The sequence below is a fragment of the Enoplosus armatus genome, chromosome 1 (genome assembly GCF_043641665.1).
Source record: "Enoplosus armatus isolate fEnoArm2 chromosome 1, fEnoArm2.hap1, whole genome shotgun sequence".
NCBI lineage: Eukaryota > Metazoa > Chordata > Actinopteri > Centrarchiformes > Enoplosidae > Enoplosus > Enoplosus armatus.
The window spans coordinates 86122-102955 of NC_092180.1; the positions used below are offsets into that span (position 1 = coordinate 86122).

The 16834-nt window shown below is 43.3% G+C and overlaps 1 protein-coding gene across 2 annotated transcripts in view; it reads right to left on the bottom strand.

Annotated features, from left to right (window-relative positions):
* The window catches only part of vps13c (vacuolar protein sorting 13 homolog C), a 98844-nt gene that overhangs the window by 20664 nt on the left and 61346 nt on the right, over positions 1 to 16834 (bottom strand). For both annotated transcript variants that reach the window (XM_070907817.1, XM_070907809.1), the window contains 15 exons: positions 14127 to 14219; positions 13673 to 13906; positions 12153 to 12284; positions 10879 to 10968; positions 7796 to 7951; positions 6827 to 7091; positions 5446 to 5606; positions 5212 to 5333; positions 4139 to 4436; positions 3609 to 3998; positions 2485 to 2589; positions 1970 to 2125; positions 1196 to 1321; positions 936 to 1069; positions 692 to 818 (listed from right to left, as the gene is read on the bottom strand). In XM_070907817.1, coding sequence (XP_070763918.1) covers positions 692 to 818; positions 936 to 1069; positions 1196 to 1321; positions 1970 to 2125; positions 2485 to 2589; positions 3609 to 3998; positions 4139 to 4436; positions 5212 to 5333; positions 5446 to 5606; positions 6827 to 7091; positions 7796 to 7951; positions 10879 to 10968; positions 12153 to 12284; positions 13673 to 13906; positions 14127 to 14219 — 2589 coding nt within the window. The remainder of the gene's footprint in view (positions 1 to 691; positions 819 to 935; positions 1070 to 1195; positions 1322 to 1969; positions 2126 to 2484; positions 2590 to 3608; positions 3999 to 4138; positions 4437 to 5211; positions 5334 to 5445; positions 5607 to 6826; positions 7092 to 7795; positions 7952 to 10878; positions 10969 to 12152; positions 12285 to 13672; positions 13907 to 14126; positions 14220 to 16834) is intronic.

Consider the following 16834-nt stretch of genomic DNA (forward strand, 5'->3'; position numbering starts at 1 on the left):
TAACACAATGATAATCTATAAACGACATAAATGATGTATGATATAAATGATTTGATTCTGATCAAATATGCATCCCATGCTGGCCAACCCTTGGTGTGAAGAGCCAGGCTACTGCTCAGGCAAGAATAAAAAAATGACATGTCCGCCTCCTGTCTGAACCTGATGTCATGCAGGAGGGTTAAAAGTAACAAAAAAGGTGAGTTAAGAATTTTTTGTTAAACAGCTGTCTCCCAGATCAAGAACTACCTTTCATGCTGCCTTAATTGATTTCTTTGGCCCCTTGGGGGCTGCAGGACAACCTGAACAAACATCTTTGTCCGTGGGTTAGAAAGGCTCAGTTTATCTGACAGTTTATCGGACCAATAGAAGAGCAGCACCACACACAATCCCATCCCCTAGAACATTTGTCCATTTAACACAATGACTGCTCACAAAAACAGAGTAATGCAAAGTAAAACTATGAATCGCAAATAAAAAATAACAAACACAAACCAAAAGACTGTCCCACTGAAGCCTAACCCTAAACCTAACCCATTTTAGATAAAAATCAAATTTCTTTGCATTTCTCATTAAAGCTCTGTCACATTTTTGGAGTGACCAGTATTGGGTTGCAGTTTTTGTTGGATGGTATGTGATTCCACTTTTCTTTGCGTTTTTATTAACGGACTAAATGAACCCCATACTGTCAGACCTTCAGCAGGTCCAGCTCTCCAGAATGTTCCATGCAGCTCCAGCTGAGCGTTCGGACGCTGGCCGGGTCGTCCCACGCAAACCGCTGAGCCTCACCAGGTTTCAGCTGGTGAACCATCTCAGAGCCGCTGAGCCAGAAAAAGAGAGAGGGTAGTTACATTTCCATTAAATTGTCCATACAGTAAATAATGGGGCCCCTGGATGTGAAAACTCAAGGGATGTGAAACGTGTATGTGTGTGTTGACCTCTGCCTGTAGCTGATGGTGACCCAGGGTGTGTGGTTGAGCAGCAGGGCCGGAGCTGCTCCTTCATAGTAATCACTGAAGCTGATGACGGTGGAAAGGTCGGAGATGTTTACGTCCACAATGATCCCACCGCCCTGAAAAAACACACACACACACACACACACACACACACACACACACACACACACACATAAAACTCCTTGAAATGCATTAAACTCTCAGGGTCAAATCAGCTTATATCACTGGTCCAACACACTGACCATGTCGAGGCTCAGCAGGGTGCCGTTGTCCTGGCGGTTAAAGAAGAAGAACTTGGAGGTGGATTCAGATCCGACCACACGGACACATAACTTCCCCGAACTGCTCTCTGGCCACAGAGGGAGGCACTGCAACACAACAGCAACAGAATACCAACTATATAACAGCACTCTTGGGACTACTTGCTGCTCTTGCCACTGAGGGGCTGCAACTTTGTAAGATTTAGTGATGACAGAAATAAACCAGAATGTTCCTGGAAAGCACAAAAATTGGCATAAACACAGGCTGGACCACGGTCCAAAATGGTCTCTTTCAAACAAAGCAGCAATCTGAATGTCTCTTTATCATTTACTTCACAAAACAGGATGCTCCACTCGGTAGTCTGAGGTGTGAATATACATAAACAGAACTGCTCCTGAAGTCAGGGTTCAGTCAGTCTCTCATCAACAAAGAGTTGATCGTAGAGTAGAGTTCTCTATCAGTATCAGATCAGAAATACTTTATTGATCCCCAGGGGTAAATTGTACAAAAATAGTAAATACTACAATACCCAAAGAATCAGCAGCTGTTACTATGGAGACGTTGTGACATCAGGATTGTATATTTAGATCTAAACTCTGCACAGAGATCAACTTCTGACTTCAGCCAGCTATCAGCCAGACAGCAACACCGTCTGAAACTGTCTGATTGTCGGTTCTCACAGCAATGCTCTCTGGGAATTGTAGTTGTCTGATACTGGCAGTCTATGTGACAAAATGAAGAGGAGTCATATTGACCTCGGTGGAGGAGATGTAGTGCCACTTGGTGGAGGTCTGGCTGATGACTTCTCCCACCTCCAGCTCATACGACGACTTGTTAACCAGAGTGTAGAAAGGACTCATGGAGACGATCCTGGTCAGGTTAAAACTGCTCATCTGGATACTAACGCCCACCTGGACACAAAAACACAAAGTATGAAGGAAAAAGTGTGAAGAGCAAAGAAGCATTTATTTTTATGAATCAATCTGGTGATTATTTTCTAAATTTGGTCTATAAAATCCATCACAATTTGACTTATTTACAGTAAATGTCTTGTTAAGACCAACAGTCCAAAAGATCTTCAGTCTCATAGAAGACTAAAACCAGCAAATATTCATATTTGTGAAGCTAAAAAAAAAGGTGTCACGGTTAGATCGTTTTGTTTTTTAAATCCAGGGATGTTAAATTGTCTCATCCAACCCTGAAGTCCAAATTTAACAACACAAAGTGACCAAAAACTTTGTTTTGAACAATGAGGAAGGTTTTTAGTTACCAGGAAGTCCATGTTGTTGGCGGGACAGCGAACGCAGCCGTAACTTCCTACAGCGTCTAGAGAGAATCCGTCAGACCAGGAGCTGGTGGAGACACACAGCTGGAGCTGCAACAACAAACACAGTGAAGTAGTGCTGTCAATAACAGACTCTCTGCTAGTGCTACAAAATTACATAGATAAATATAACATCATATGTTTTTAAAGGTTAGAGTTCATGTACAAACACAAAGATTCTGATGAAAACACAGCTCTCTCTTTCTCATTCACTCTCTATCTCTCTCGACCACCGCTCTCTCTCTCATTCACTCTCTATCTCTCTCGACCGCCGCTCTGTTTTTTCATTCACTCTATCTCTCTCGACCACCACCGCTCTCTCTCTCATTCACTTTCTATCTCTCTCGACCACCGCTCTCTCTTTCTCATTCACTCTCTAAATCTCTCGACCACCACTCAGTCTTTTTTCATTCACTCTCTCGACCACCACCGCTCTCTCTCTCTCTCATTCACTCTCTATCTCTCTAGACCACCGTTCTCTCTTTCTCATTCACTCTCTAACTCTCTCGACCACCGCTCTCTCTTTCTCATTCACTCTCTATCTCTCTCGACCACGCTCTCTCTATCTCTCGACCACCACCGCTCTCTCTCTCTCATTCACTCTCTCTCGACCACCGCTCTCTCTCATCCACTCTCTATCTCTCTCGACCACCGCTCTCTCTTTCTCATTCACTCTCTCTCGACCACCGCTCTCTCTCATTCACTCTCTATCTCTCTCGACCACCGCTCTCTCTCTCTCATTCACTCTCTATCTCTCTGGACCACCACACTCTCCCTCTCTCTCATTCACTCTCTATCTCTCTCGACCACCACCGCTCTCTCTCTCATTCACTCTCTATCTCTCTCGACCACCGCTCTCTCTTTCTCATTCACTCTCTCTCGACCACCGCTCTCTCTCATTCACTCTATCTCCCTCGACCACCGCTCTCTCTCTCTCTCTCATTCACCCTCTAGCTCTCTCAACCACCACTCTCTCTCTCTCTAGCTGTTGGTTGTTGATATGAGTGTTAACAGACAGATATATGTTGGGATCCTGGCAGCAGTCTGAAGATGTCCAGGTATTTTCTCACTTTGCTCTTGCTGAAGAGGTTCTTCTTCCTGAAAGAGAACAGGATGATGTCTCGGTAGTCGGCCGGGTGTTTGACGCTGACGTCCTCGGCTTTGTACTGCAGCACTCGAGATGTCTTGTTGATGATCCAGTATGGGCTGAAGAGCGACAGCAGCAGGCGGCTCGTCGTCCTCGTCACGTGAACGCTCACATCCAACGTCATGTTGGTGTCTGAGTCGCAGGTGAGACACACGGCCAAGAATTCGGGCATTTCCTGTTCGATACGAACGTGTCCATGCCAGTCGCGGCCCTGATACCTCATCAGCACCAACGACACGATCTCACCTGCGATGCGAGCGTTCAGGAGGTCCGACGTGCTGCCTTCCTGAAGCTCACAAGAGTCTGCTGAGCTCTGAAGAGAAAAGATGGATTCAAATAACATTAAATCTAACCAGTCCAACTCTAATTCACATGACCCTGATAAATCCATAATCTTGCTTCTATGAAAAGACCTTTTATTATTTCTGATTGTTTCAGTGGAAACGGTCGTACCTCCATCAAGTAGCGGACGGTGTAGGGCAGCAGGTTGCGTAGAGTGGCCACAGGGTGGAGGTGGATGACGTAGGCGGGGTCCCAGTCCTCCTCTCCGTGGCTGGCAATGTGTCGCAGGTCGTCAGGGACGGCCAGCGCACTGACCATCAGCGGCAGCAGGCTGCTGTCGGTTGCCGGACACTGCAGCATTGAACGCACCTCCAAGCTGCGATGCACCTGCTCCTTCCACGCCACGCAGGTGGAGGACGGACCATATTGATCGTCCAGATGTCCCGCCGGACGCACAAACAGCTGACATCTGGAGGGGAGGGGGATAAAACTACACTGTCAACATCTCCTGAACACCTGGGGCAGCACCTGGAGCTGTCCACTTGCACACCTGGTTCCAGAGGAACTACAAAGACCTATACTGACAGCACTGCAGTCTGACAGTCTGTAGAAACTCTCTCTCTAGCTCTCTCTATCACCACTGCTCTCTCTCTCTCATTCACTCTCTTTGTCTTACTCTTTTTCTTACAGCAGCAAGCAAAGCGAACATTTAACATTAATTAACAACAAGAAATGTCCAGCCCTCATCCAAATATTCATTCAGTTTAAGTTGAAGCAGCCATGGTGTCTGTGTTTGACCAATCAGCAACTGTCAGCCCTAAAAAATCCCACCCCCTACAGTCCCTGAACCTTCAGAAAGTACTATTCCCAGACTAAGGACTCTTTTCTGCTCTGGAACCATCGTACAGTGCTCAGTCACCCAGTTACAAAAATACAAACTCTGCCTTCCAGGACCTGAAGGGAGACACAAAACACAAGCAGAAGCCCAGAACAAGACTCAAACCAGCTGGCCGTGGCTGACCCAGAGGGTCCTCACAGTTCACAATGTAACCTCTGACTGGGAATTCTTCAACTGGACATAACTTTGGCATTTCATCAGACTTTCCAGTCGGTCCCCAAATAGTTTTTGGGTTTGGGCAGATGTATTTGGTTCAACAAGGCCATTAGATAGGAAACATTTCTGACACATGCTGTCAGAAATGTTTCAGTTGCCTTGTGCTCTGAGCAAGGCAGTGTGATGCTACCTGTACGTTTCTAAGGCGATGTGAAACTCTCTCTCAGGTTCGGCCTGTCCGACGCTCTGCAGGCTTCTGGATGTTGGACAGTACTTCAGGATAGTGAATGGCACTGAGAAGTGATTCTTTATCTGAGAACACAAACAGTTCAAAATTAAGCTTTCCTGCTGTTGGTTCTTCAACAACGTGTTCCGACTGTCAGAGAACTGTGCGGTGAGGTTTTTGAGCATTTGTGATTCAGACCTGCAGTGGTGAGCGGACAGTGATGACCTTGTTGCCCTCAGCAGCGTCGATCTGCAGGAGCACAGAAACAGCCTCCTGCAGCATCGGACCGCGGATGTTGTAGAGACGGCGACCAGGTTTGTCTATAGCAACGTTGGAGATCTCGCTGTATCCTGAAGGAACTGTGGGTTCAGTTACACGTCAGTCATCTTTAATGTATATTCACACACTATCAGGTTCTCCTGTTGGACAGTTCACAAATATTAACTGTCACCATCCAAAAGTCCTGGTAGACTGTGTTTCTGATGTTTAGAACACCTTCAACAAATTTGCATTAATCTGTCAGTGCTATCACTTTGGCTAATGTGTCTATTATTGAATAATATTGGAACAGTCACTCTCCTGTGAATCTATTGCTGCAAAGATATTATCTAAGTGTGTCACCAAACTCAAGTTCCTGTTTCACAGAACAAGGCTTCCCAAGTTTTCTGTTAAGAAACTTCTCGTGTCGTCACTGATCAGTGTCATGTTCTGCTTGGTAAAAATGGTTTGACAGCTAAACTTAAGAACAAACTGCAGGTGATGCAAAATAATATTATTCGGTATTTATTAAATGCATCCCCTCAAAGTCATGTTGGTAGTGAAGAATTCAAAGGGTAGGACTGCTGCCAGTGTACAGCTCAGAGTAGAACTACAGAAGCTGCATCATGTGTATAATATTATCAATGATCCTAAATACTTGTGTTCTTAGATAACAATGGTCCTATTCAGCATAACTATAATACCAGGGCCAGTGTGCATTCATGAAAAGGGCCTCAAGTAAGTAATGTAGCCAGAAGTTTTTCCCGCTACATATTGAGATTTTAAATATAAGAGGAGCTTCTAGGAGTCAAGTTAGGACTTTTTCATGGAAGAGGGTCACAGATATTATGATATTTGCAATGATATTGTTACTTTAGCTGTTTTTTGTTTGAAGATGGGAGTTTATATTTCATTTCTTAGATGGTGGCGATGTGCTTTTGGATTTAAGGATTGTGTTGTTTAATTTTTATGTGGAATGTCTTGTGTTTCTTTGTTTCTTCTTTGTCTTCTAACATCTCTGGACCATGCTGGAAATAAGTGTTCTCACTTTAACATGTTATCCTTTCTGAGAATCCATAAATAAAATCAATCAATCAATCCTAGTGGTCCAAGCTAGTTGGCATGAAGCCGGCTGCATAACAACACAATATATGCTCATGGTGTCTACACAAACACAGGTGTGTAGAATTTGAAAGCTTTATTTTTTGCTCCACTGCCTGAAAACTCTTTCTTTTACATGTTGTCAGCAAACGGTAATGTTGGTGTGAATGTTGTACGATAGATTGAGATTGAAGTGAAAGTGAAAGTGAAGCATTCTGACCGATGGTGAGGTTGAACAGGCAGCTCTCTTGCCGCTGCAGAGCCGACAGTTTGCCTCGTGATGATGGTTTGAACATGGAGTACTCCAGATCCATGGTCTGATCAACCGACAGCTCATGTAGTTTTCCCTGTGCTGGTGAACCCACTGGCCTCAGGTTGGTGCTGTGCTGCACGATGAGATGAATCCCAAGAGAGTTTCTGATGGTGAAGGGGGCCTTCTCCTTCAGAGAGTAGTCAAAAGTGGAGGCTGTGCCCTCTGAGAATGCCTGATCAAAATATAGCACTCACAAATTAGTAATGTATATCTATAATGGGCTGTTTTGCTGCTATTCATTCATTGAGTGTTCATTATTGTTTATGAATTACACATAAAAATACTTCAGGGACAGGCTGGTTGTGATACAGGCCTTTTCTTTTCTTTTTTTTACAGACTTATCGACCTGTAACCTGAGGTGTATCCACTGGTGTGGATTCTGCTTTTGTTTCAACTGTTCTACCTGTCCTGGTGTCTCCGTGCAGTGAGGTTATAGAAAATGTCACGATGTGTTGTACCATGGCAAGGTTATAGAGGATATTAGATGTTACAATGTGTTGTACCTTGGCAAGGTCATAGAAGATGTTAGATGTCAAGATGTACCTTGGCGAGGTTATAGAAGATGTTAGATGTTAAGATGTTTTGTACCTTGGTGAGGCTATAGAGGATATTAGTTCTTACAATGTGTTGTACCTTGACGAAGTTATAGAAGACGTTAGATGTTATGATGTGTTGTACCTTGGCGAGGTTATAGAAGATGTTAGATGTTACGACATGTTGTACCTTGGCAAGGTTATAGAAGATGTTAGATGTTACAATGTGTTGTACCTTGGCGAGGTTATAGAAGTTTCCATGCATTGTATCTTGGTGGGGTTATAGAAGATGTTGCGATGTGTTGTACCTTGGCAAGGTCATAGAAGATGTTAGACCTAGTACCTTGGCGAGGTTGTGCAAGACGTTGAGGCTGCACTGGGAGATGGTGATGTTCATGGTGTCTTTGGAGCAGATGTTGATGGCTGTGCGAGGTTCAGGAAGAATGACAAAGTCGTCTCCGTGAACAGGACTCTTGTCCTGGACCGGGTTGTTCTTCATCTGCAGGAACAAAGATACAAGAAAGAAAGAGTGTGTTTTCCCCCATGATTCTTAACTAATTTAACATAATCATCCATCTTTAATTCAATTTCATTTACATAGCACCAAATCACAACAGACGTTATCTCAGAGCACTTTTCTTACAGAGCAGAGGTCCAGACTGTACTCTTTATAATATTATTTAAACCTGGGTGGCACACTGGTGCACTGTCACCTCACCTCAGGTCCAGGGCTGGCTTGTTCTTTCTGTGTGGAGTTTACTAAAGACACCTGTACTTGACAGGGTGTCCTCTAGGTGCTCAGTTTCCTCCCACAGTCCAAAGACATGCAGGTGAACTGAAGACTCTAAACTGCACAGTATAAGCAAGCATAGATAATGAATGGATACATAATAAACCTGCACAATGTACACTCTACATCCAAGTTGTCCTATGATGTTACTGCACTTAGGTGCTAGTCAGGGCCTTAATACATAGGTGTTAAGTAACATAAATAACATAAGTCGGCAGTTTATAATTGTAGTTGAATCATCAGATCTGCGGCCAAATGCTTTAAACAAAGGGCAGAGCTGTCAGCTGATCACCACCTGGTGATGAGTTGGTTCAGGTGGTGGGAGAGATTCCTTGAGAGACCTGGTGAACTCAAACACATACAGTGCATCCGGAAAGTATTCACAGCGCTTCACTTTTTCCACATTTTGTTATGTTGCAGCCTTATACCAAAATGGATTAAATTCATTTTTTGCCTCAAAATTCTACACACAACACCCCATAATGACAACGTGAAAAAAGTTTGAGATTTTTGCAAATTTATTAAAAATAAAAAACCTGAGAAATCACATGTACATAAGTATTCACAGCCTTTGCTCAATACTTTGTTGATGCACCTTTGGCAGCAATTACAGCCTCAAGTCTTTTTGAATATGATGCCACAAGCTTGGCACACCTATCTTTGGGCAGTTTCACCCATTCCTCTTTGCAGCACCTCTCAAGCTCCATCAGGTTGGATGGGAAGCGTCGGTGCACAGCCATTTTCAGATCTCTCCAGAGATGTTCAATCGGATTCAAGTCTGGGCTCTGGCTGGGCCACTCAAGGACATTCACAGAGTTGTCCTGAAGCCACTCCTTTGATATCTTGGCTGTGTGCTTAGGGTCGTTGTCCTGCTGAAAGATAAACCGTCGCCCCAGTCTGAGGTCAAGAGCGCTCTGGAGCAGGTTTTCATCCAGGATGTCTCTGTACTTTGCTGCATTCATCTTTCCCTCTATCCTGACTAGTCTCCCAGTTCCTGCCGCTGAAAAACATCCCCACAGCATGATGCTGCCACCACCATGCTTCACTGTAGGGATGGTATTGGCCTGGTGATGAGCGGTGCCTGGTTTCCTCCAAACGTGACGCCTGGCATTCACACCAAAGAGTTCAATCTTTGTCTCATCAGACCAGAGAATTTTGTTTCTCATGGTCTGAGAGTCCTTCAGGTGCCTTTTGGCAAACTCCAGGCGGGCTGCTATGTGCCTTTTACTAAGGAGTGGCTTCCGTCTGGCCACTCTACCATACAGGCCTGATTGGTGGATTGCTGCAGAGATGGTTGTCCTTCTGGAAGGTTCTCCTCTCTCCACAGAGGAACTCTGGAGCTCTGACAGAGTGACCATCGGGTTCTTGGTCACCTCCCTGACTAAGGCCCTTCTCCCCCGATTACTCAGTTTAGATGGCCGGCCAGCTCTAGGAAGAGTCCTGGTGGTTCCGAACTTCTTCCACTTACGGATGATGGAGGCCACTGTGCTCATTGGGACCTTCAAAGCAGCAGAAATTTTTCTGTAACCTTCCCCAGATTTGTGCCTCGAGACAATCCTGTCTCGGAGGTCTACAGACAATTCCTTTGACTTCATGCTTGGTTTGTGCTCTGACATGCACTGTCAACTGTGGGACCTTATATAGACAGGTGTGTGCCTTTCCAAATCATGTCCAATCAACTGAATTTACCACAGGTGGACTCCAATTAAGCTGCAGAAACATCTCAAGGATGATCAGTGGAAACAGGATGCACCTGAGCTCAATTTTGAGCTTCATGGCAAAGGCTGTGAATACTTATGTACATGTGATTTCTTAGTTTTTTATTTTTAATAAATTTGCAAAAATTTCAAAAAAACTTTTTTCACATTGTCATTATGGGGTGTTGTGTGTAGAATTTTGAGGAAAAAAATTAATTTAATCCATTTTGGAATAAGGGTGTAACATAACAAAATGTGGAAAAAGTGAAGCGCCGTGAATACTTTCCGGATGCACTGTATTTAGGGTAGAAGAAATTTCCCCTGCATCTCAGGGGAGGTTGAGGTCATGGAACCCAAGGAGGCCATGTTCAAAGTTTACAGTGAGAAGGCGGCTGCTCTGATTGATGTGGAGTACAGTGGGTACTCCATTATGGCACAGCCGTGGAGTTAATGGTTTGACTCACAGTGGTGGAGATGCAGAATGCATCCTGATAAGTCAGTCGGCATGTCAGAGCCGACCTCTGCCAGAACCAAACAGTTTGTGTTTGACTGAGGTGAATTTACTGTAAATACTCTCTTTGATTATTTTTGGTAACTCATCAAAAGGGGAGGGATATTTTGGATGAACTGAAGACAGTTACTTGGGGAGAACAGAACTGTGTGAAACCTCAAACTGTTCATGGTTAAATACTATGCACTTAATTTATGAATTATTCTGCTGAACAGTCTGAAATTGTCAGATGTGATTCTGATGAGTTGCACTCCATGCCAAACCGCTGTGTGTCAGGAACAACGTCCAGTTTTAGGACAGTGGGAGGTTTATTACAATACACAAAAGACAGCAGTTTGAACAGTTCAAACAGGTTTAACATAACAGACACAAAACATCTGCAGGTAGCAGTAGTGGCAGAAACAGCGACTAACAGCTAACAGATTTACCTCTAGCTCCAGGTTCCATCTGCGTCTGCCGCTGTCAACTCGTTCGATCAGAGGCTCCCACACTGCATGGGTCTCATTAAAGTAGTTCACCTGCAGACACACAACAGGTGTCAACATTATACATCAAACATGATAAAATATCTTTATGTTGTACATGTTTGTTTGTTTTTTCCAGTCACCACAGCAGCTGCAGTAACGGCCATCACTCATCTGGGTTTTTCTTGCATAGAGGAATTTTTGGCGCCCCCCCCCCCCCAAAGAGGCTTTAACCAGCGCCAAAGGAAAATCACAATTTAACCTCAGTTTTACCGTCCAGAGTCAGTCTGTCCCGGACTCTCCCGGTGTTTTTAATAGTGGTATTTAATCTCAGTTTTACCGTCAGACTCAGACAGGGTGTCCAGTAGGGCTATACCTGACTTTGGCTGCTCAATACAAAGATTCAACTATTGGTTCCTTTTTTTTCATATAGACTATCTGGCAATCAGAAAATCCATTGGCATGAGTTTCAGTGATTACTTCCAACCACATTAACATAGACAAATGCAACAGAGTCATGGGAACATATTGAGCATTTAAAAATTAATAAAAGACAGCTGCATATGACACAAGATTTGAATTGTGGCCTATTTGAATTGCCAACATATAATGTCGGGCTACCATATGGATTTGTTGGAACAATGAGACAGGCAGCACACACGTATGTGTGTTTAAATCAGGCTAAACTCACGTTTTACCTGTGAAATTGATGTTTTAATGCATTTCTTTGTCATCGGTGATGTAAAAACATAAGATTTCCCTACAGTCAGAGAAAGTAAAAGTGTGCGCCCTGCTCATAGTTCACTTATAAAACTGCAGCGCACCATGGAGCATCTCTCCTGCAGGATGTGACCTCTGCAATTGACTGCCTTCCATCTCCCAACTGTTTTCACTGATTCTGACTACATCTACAACTAAAAGTTGTGGACATATCCAGTGCTAAGTTAGCCAAATGTTAAGTCATGTTTTCAAACAGAAAAGATCACATACAGTAAACAGTAAAGGGAAAAGCATATGGATTTAACAGGTAATCCATCAGGGAATTGATTTTAATGTTCAAGACAACTTTTCTACATTTTATTCAGGTTCAGGTGTAAAGGAAAGGTTCGGGTGTGAAGGAAAAGTTTGGGTGTAAAGAACAGGTTCTGGTTCATGTGTCAAGGACAAATTCAGATGTGACGGAAAGATTCAGGCGTGAAGGACAGGTTCGGGTTTGGGTATAAAGGATCAGGTCTCACCTCCAGTGTCATGTCGGCTCTCAGCTGCAGCAGAGACGACCAGTTCTTGGCCGATCCATTGAAGGAAGACTCAGCCAGCAGCAGAGGGACGGTCCGATGACCCAAACCGGACTCCAGAGTCACCTGGACCACCTGTAGGGCAACAACACCTCGTCAACAGGAAACAGATTTACCATGTCAAGAGGTATGGTAAAAAAAGACGTGACTGGGTGGGACTGCCTCTATATGTTAAAAAATTTCAGACCTTTCTTTTTTGCTGTCACATAATTTCTTGCAATTGAACAAAGATAAGACCGAGGTTTTAATTACACTGGGGAACAATTTGAAAAAAATGTTCTGTTGAGTTAGATTTTTATGCTGATTAAAACTAAAATTGGCATGCTGATTCCAAAATTGCAGTCAGTTTTTTTCTAGCACGTCAAGTTTTTTCTCCACAGCTTACCCTCCAGATAAGCAAAATTCCACTGCTTAGCTGTAGTAAGACTTGCCAGCTGATTACGATTGGACTCATCTACAGCTACGTGGCAACTTGTTTGTGCAGTCACAATTGAGACAGTGCGGTGAGAGGTGTGTGCAGCTCCCAATAGGTCAGTACTATCACACACATATCTGTTAAGTACAGTATTTTTCATATTTTTAAGAAAACGGGGATCCTATAGTTCAAAAACGTGACGTGATAGAGAAAAACTGAGATCAGTTTTGGATTCCGCACCCAAAAATTAGTTAAAAACAGCTGTCAGACCTAACTCAACAAAAATTGTGTTCCCCAGTGTTATCAGAGCAAAGGTCCAGAGATACTGTGCACTAACTTAAAATCCCTGGCACAAAACCTCAAGCTCCTAGCAAAGGTTTGAATCAGTAATCTCACTAAAATGGCCGTTTATCACCTTAGAAACATGTATAAAGTGCAACGGTTTCTCTCCCAGGCTCTATAAAGCTATAAATACAGATCATTGTACTGAAGTACTGAAGGAGAGCACACGACTGACCTGTTCTAAAGTCCCTTCATTGGTTGCCTATCAGTTTTAGAATAGATTTTAAGATCCTTTTATCAGTGTTCAAATCACTCAATGGATAGCGCCTGATTACTCATCAGACATGCTTTCAATGTATGCTCCTTCTAGATCACTCAGGGAAGCGGCATTTAGTGGTCCTCGTCTCTCGGAACAGCCTGCCAGAGGAGCTGGGAGCATCACAATCTGTAAACACCTTTAAAAGAAATCTTAAGACATACCCTTTTAGCTTAGCATTCCTTTAATCCATTTTATTCTACCCTCTTCTACTGTGCAACACTGGTCTCTCTGTTCTACCATGTTTCTTATTTTCTATATTAATATTTCTGTATATTACGTTTACTTTCATAGTGTTGTATTGTTGTATTTCACTGTATTGTTAAGCACCTTGTATTGCAATTTTGGAGGAAACCCTAACCCTAACCCAATAAAGATAAAGATAAAGTTTGATTTGATTTGATGATAACGTTTCAGAATCAAATCTTTAAAGAAGCTGAAATTTTATACCTTGACCTCTGCGGCAAAGCTCTCGCCCTTGTTGCGTCCATCCTGCTCTCTGAAGCTCTCGGTGACCTCGGTGGCTTGTTCCACTCCCAGGAACCAGTAGTTACAGCCATAGATGTTCATGACTGACCAGAGGTCACTGACGCCCGGCTTCGACACCTGACTCTGTTCGTCACGCTGCTTCGCCGTCATGGCGGCTGTTATCGTCATCACTGTGTTGAGGATAAACGGAGAGATCTGCAGGACAAAGGCACACTGATGATGAGTTCACTGACACTACATTGTTTCAGTTACTTATTATAATGACACAGTGACATCACTTTGAGTCCAGAGGGATGACAACACAAACAATCACACAGTTTGACCAAAAGATCCACTACTGGTCTGAAGGGGAAAACATTTAAAAATCTGATTATATTCATTGACAAATAAAAAAAACTGTGATTACTGAATATACCTTGACAATTACTTCCTCCACCATTACAGAGCCGCTCAGTGGTTGGTTGGGGTGGGTTTTGGTTTCCAAGGCAACTGAGCAGGGTCTCAACACCTATTGGACAGAGTCAGAATCAGAATCAGAATTACTTTATTGATCCCCGGGGGAAATTATACCTGACTGATGAGTCAGAGAGAAGGAGGAAAAGTGTTTCAGCTGAGGAAGAGACCTTACAGATCTTCACAGAAGATATTTCTGCTATGTCACTTGAGTATGATTTGGTAAGATTTTTATTGTACAGATGTGGTTCCAATACAGATGACAATAAATCTGAAGTAGAACTGTCCTAATAGTGAGTGAACAACCTTTTGGAGAACCTGCAGTCTGAACATGAGTCAGTTTTCAGTTCAAAGAGGAACTTCATATGGGAAACATACACTGCGTGCACAATTATTAGGCAAGTGAGTATCTTGACCTTATCGTCATTTTCATGCATATTTTCCAACTCCAAGCTATATAAACTTGAATGCTAATTGGATTTAAGCATTATCAGGTGATGTGTATTTGTGTAATGAGGGAGGGTGTGGCCTAAAGTGATCAACACCCTATATCAAGGTATGCATAATTATTAGGCAGCTTCTTTACCTCAGACAAAATGGGCCAAAAAAGAGATTTAACAGACTCTGAAAAGTCAAAAATTGTAAAATGCCTTTCAGAGGGATGCAGCACTCTTGAAGTAGCTAAGCTATTGAGGCGTGATCACCGAACAATCAAACGTTTTGTTGCAAATAGTCAACAGGGTCGCAAGAAACGTGTGGAGAAAAAAAGACTTGAGAAGAATTAAACGTGAAGCTACCAGGAACCCATTAACCTCCAGTGCTGCCATATTCCACAAATGCAACCTACCCGGAGTGTCCAGAAGTAAATGGTAAATGGTAAATGATCTCACTTATATAGCGCCTTTCAACCTTCACAGTTCCCAAAGCGCTTTACAGCTAAGTCTCATTCACCCATTCACTCACACATTCACACACCAATGGTGACCGAGCTGCCATGCAAGGTGCTGGTCTCCATCGGGAGCAACTTAGGGTTCAGTGTCTTGCTCAAGGACACTTCGACATGACGGGGGCAGCCGGGGACCGCTCTAACCAGCTTTACCTCCCGTGCGACAGTGCTAACCACTGCGCCACCATGCCGCCCATGCCCAAGCACAAGGTGTTCGGTGCTCAGAGACATGGCCCAGGTAAGGAAGACTGAAACACGACCACCACTGAACAAGACTCATAAGTTGAAACGTCAAGACTGGGCCAAGAGATATCTGAAGACAGATTTTTCAAAGGTTTTATGGACGGATGAAATGAGAGTGACTCTTGACGGACCAGATGGATGGGCCCGTGGCTGGATCACTAATGGGCACAGAGCTCCACTTCGAGTCAGACGCCAGCAAGGTGGAGGTGGGGTACTGGTATGGGTTGCTATTATTAAGGATGAGCTAGTTGGACCTTTTCGGGTTGAAGATGGACTTAAAATCAACTCCCAAACCTACTGCCAGTTTTTAGAAGATACTTTCTTCAAGCAGTGGTACAGGAAAAAGTCTACATCATTCAAGAAGGCCATGATTTTTATGCAGGACAATGCTCCATCACATGCATCCAAGTACTCCACTGCGTGGCTAGCCAGCAAAGGCCTTAAAGATGACAGAATAATGACATGGCCCCCTTCCTCACCTGACCTAAACCCTACTGAGAACTTGTGGGCCCTTCTTAAACGTGAGATTTACAGTGAGGGAAGACAATACACCTCTTTGAACAGCATTTGGGAGGCTGTGGTTGCTGCTGCACAAAAAGTTGATCATCAACAGATCAAGAAACTAACAGACTCCATGGATGGAAGGCTCATGACAGTTATTGAAAAGAAGGGTGGCCATATTGGTCACTGAATATTTGTTGAAATGTCAGAAGTGTTTATTTGTAAATTTCGAGTTGTTCATTTGTTATTCTTACTCTAATAAATGAAAATAAACAAGTGAGATGGGAAATTTTTAGTTTTTCATTTAGTTGCATAATAATTCTGCACACTAATAGTTGCCTAATAATTGTGCACGCACTGTATTTTGTTAAGCATCAAATGTGGATTAATCTGCCGCTGAAAATAGTCCCCAACAAATGCAAGACTTCCTCCTGCTTGTTTGATAAAAACTACAGTGTCCAATGTTATGGAAATGTTTGTGTTAAAATGTTCATGTGCTTGTCAGAGGAAAATGCACTGAAATATAATCTAAGTGATTGTTGTGACACATAAGTATTACCATGTAAGGGTAAAAGAAAAGAGCGTGTGTGTGTGTGTGTGTGTGTGTGTGTGTGTGTGTGTGTGTGTGTAGCATGACACTGTATGACAACCTCATGACAGGATGTAAAGGCCAAGTATCATCCACATGGACATGAGCTAGACAAAGACAAGTACTGTGTTTAAAGTATCGCATGGTATAGAACATGGTGGTGGATCTTGTGACTTGTTTGTGACCCAGAATAATGTGACAATTTCTTAGTCAGTCTCTCCCATATACGTATGTGACTCTTGCCTGCAAGCAATAAAGAATTCTTCTAGAGACTAAGACAGATATTGTGTTCTAGTATTTCATTACCATCTTACCAACACTAGCCTCAGGTTTTCTGATTTCCACGACACCAGCAGTTATTGACAGGAAATGACTGAGCTTTTTTTAAAAG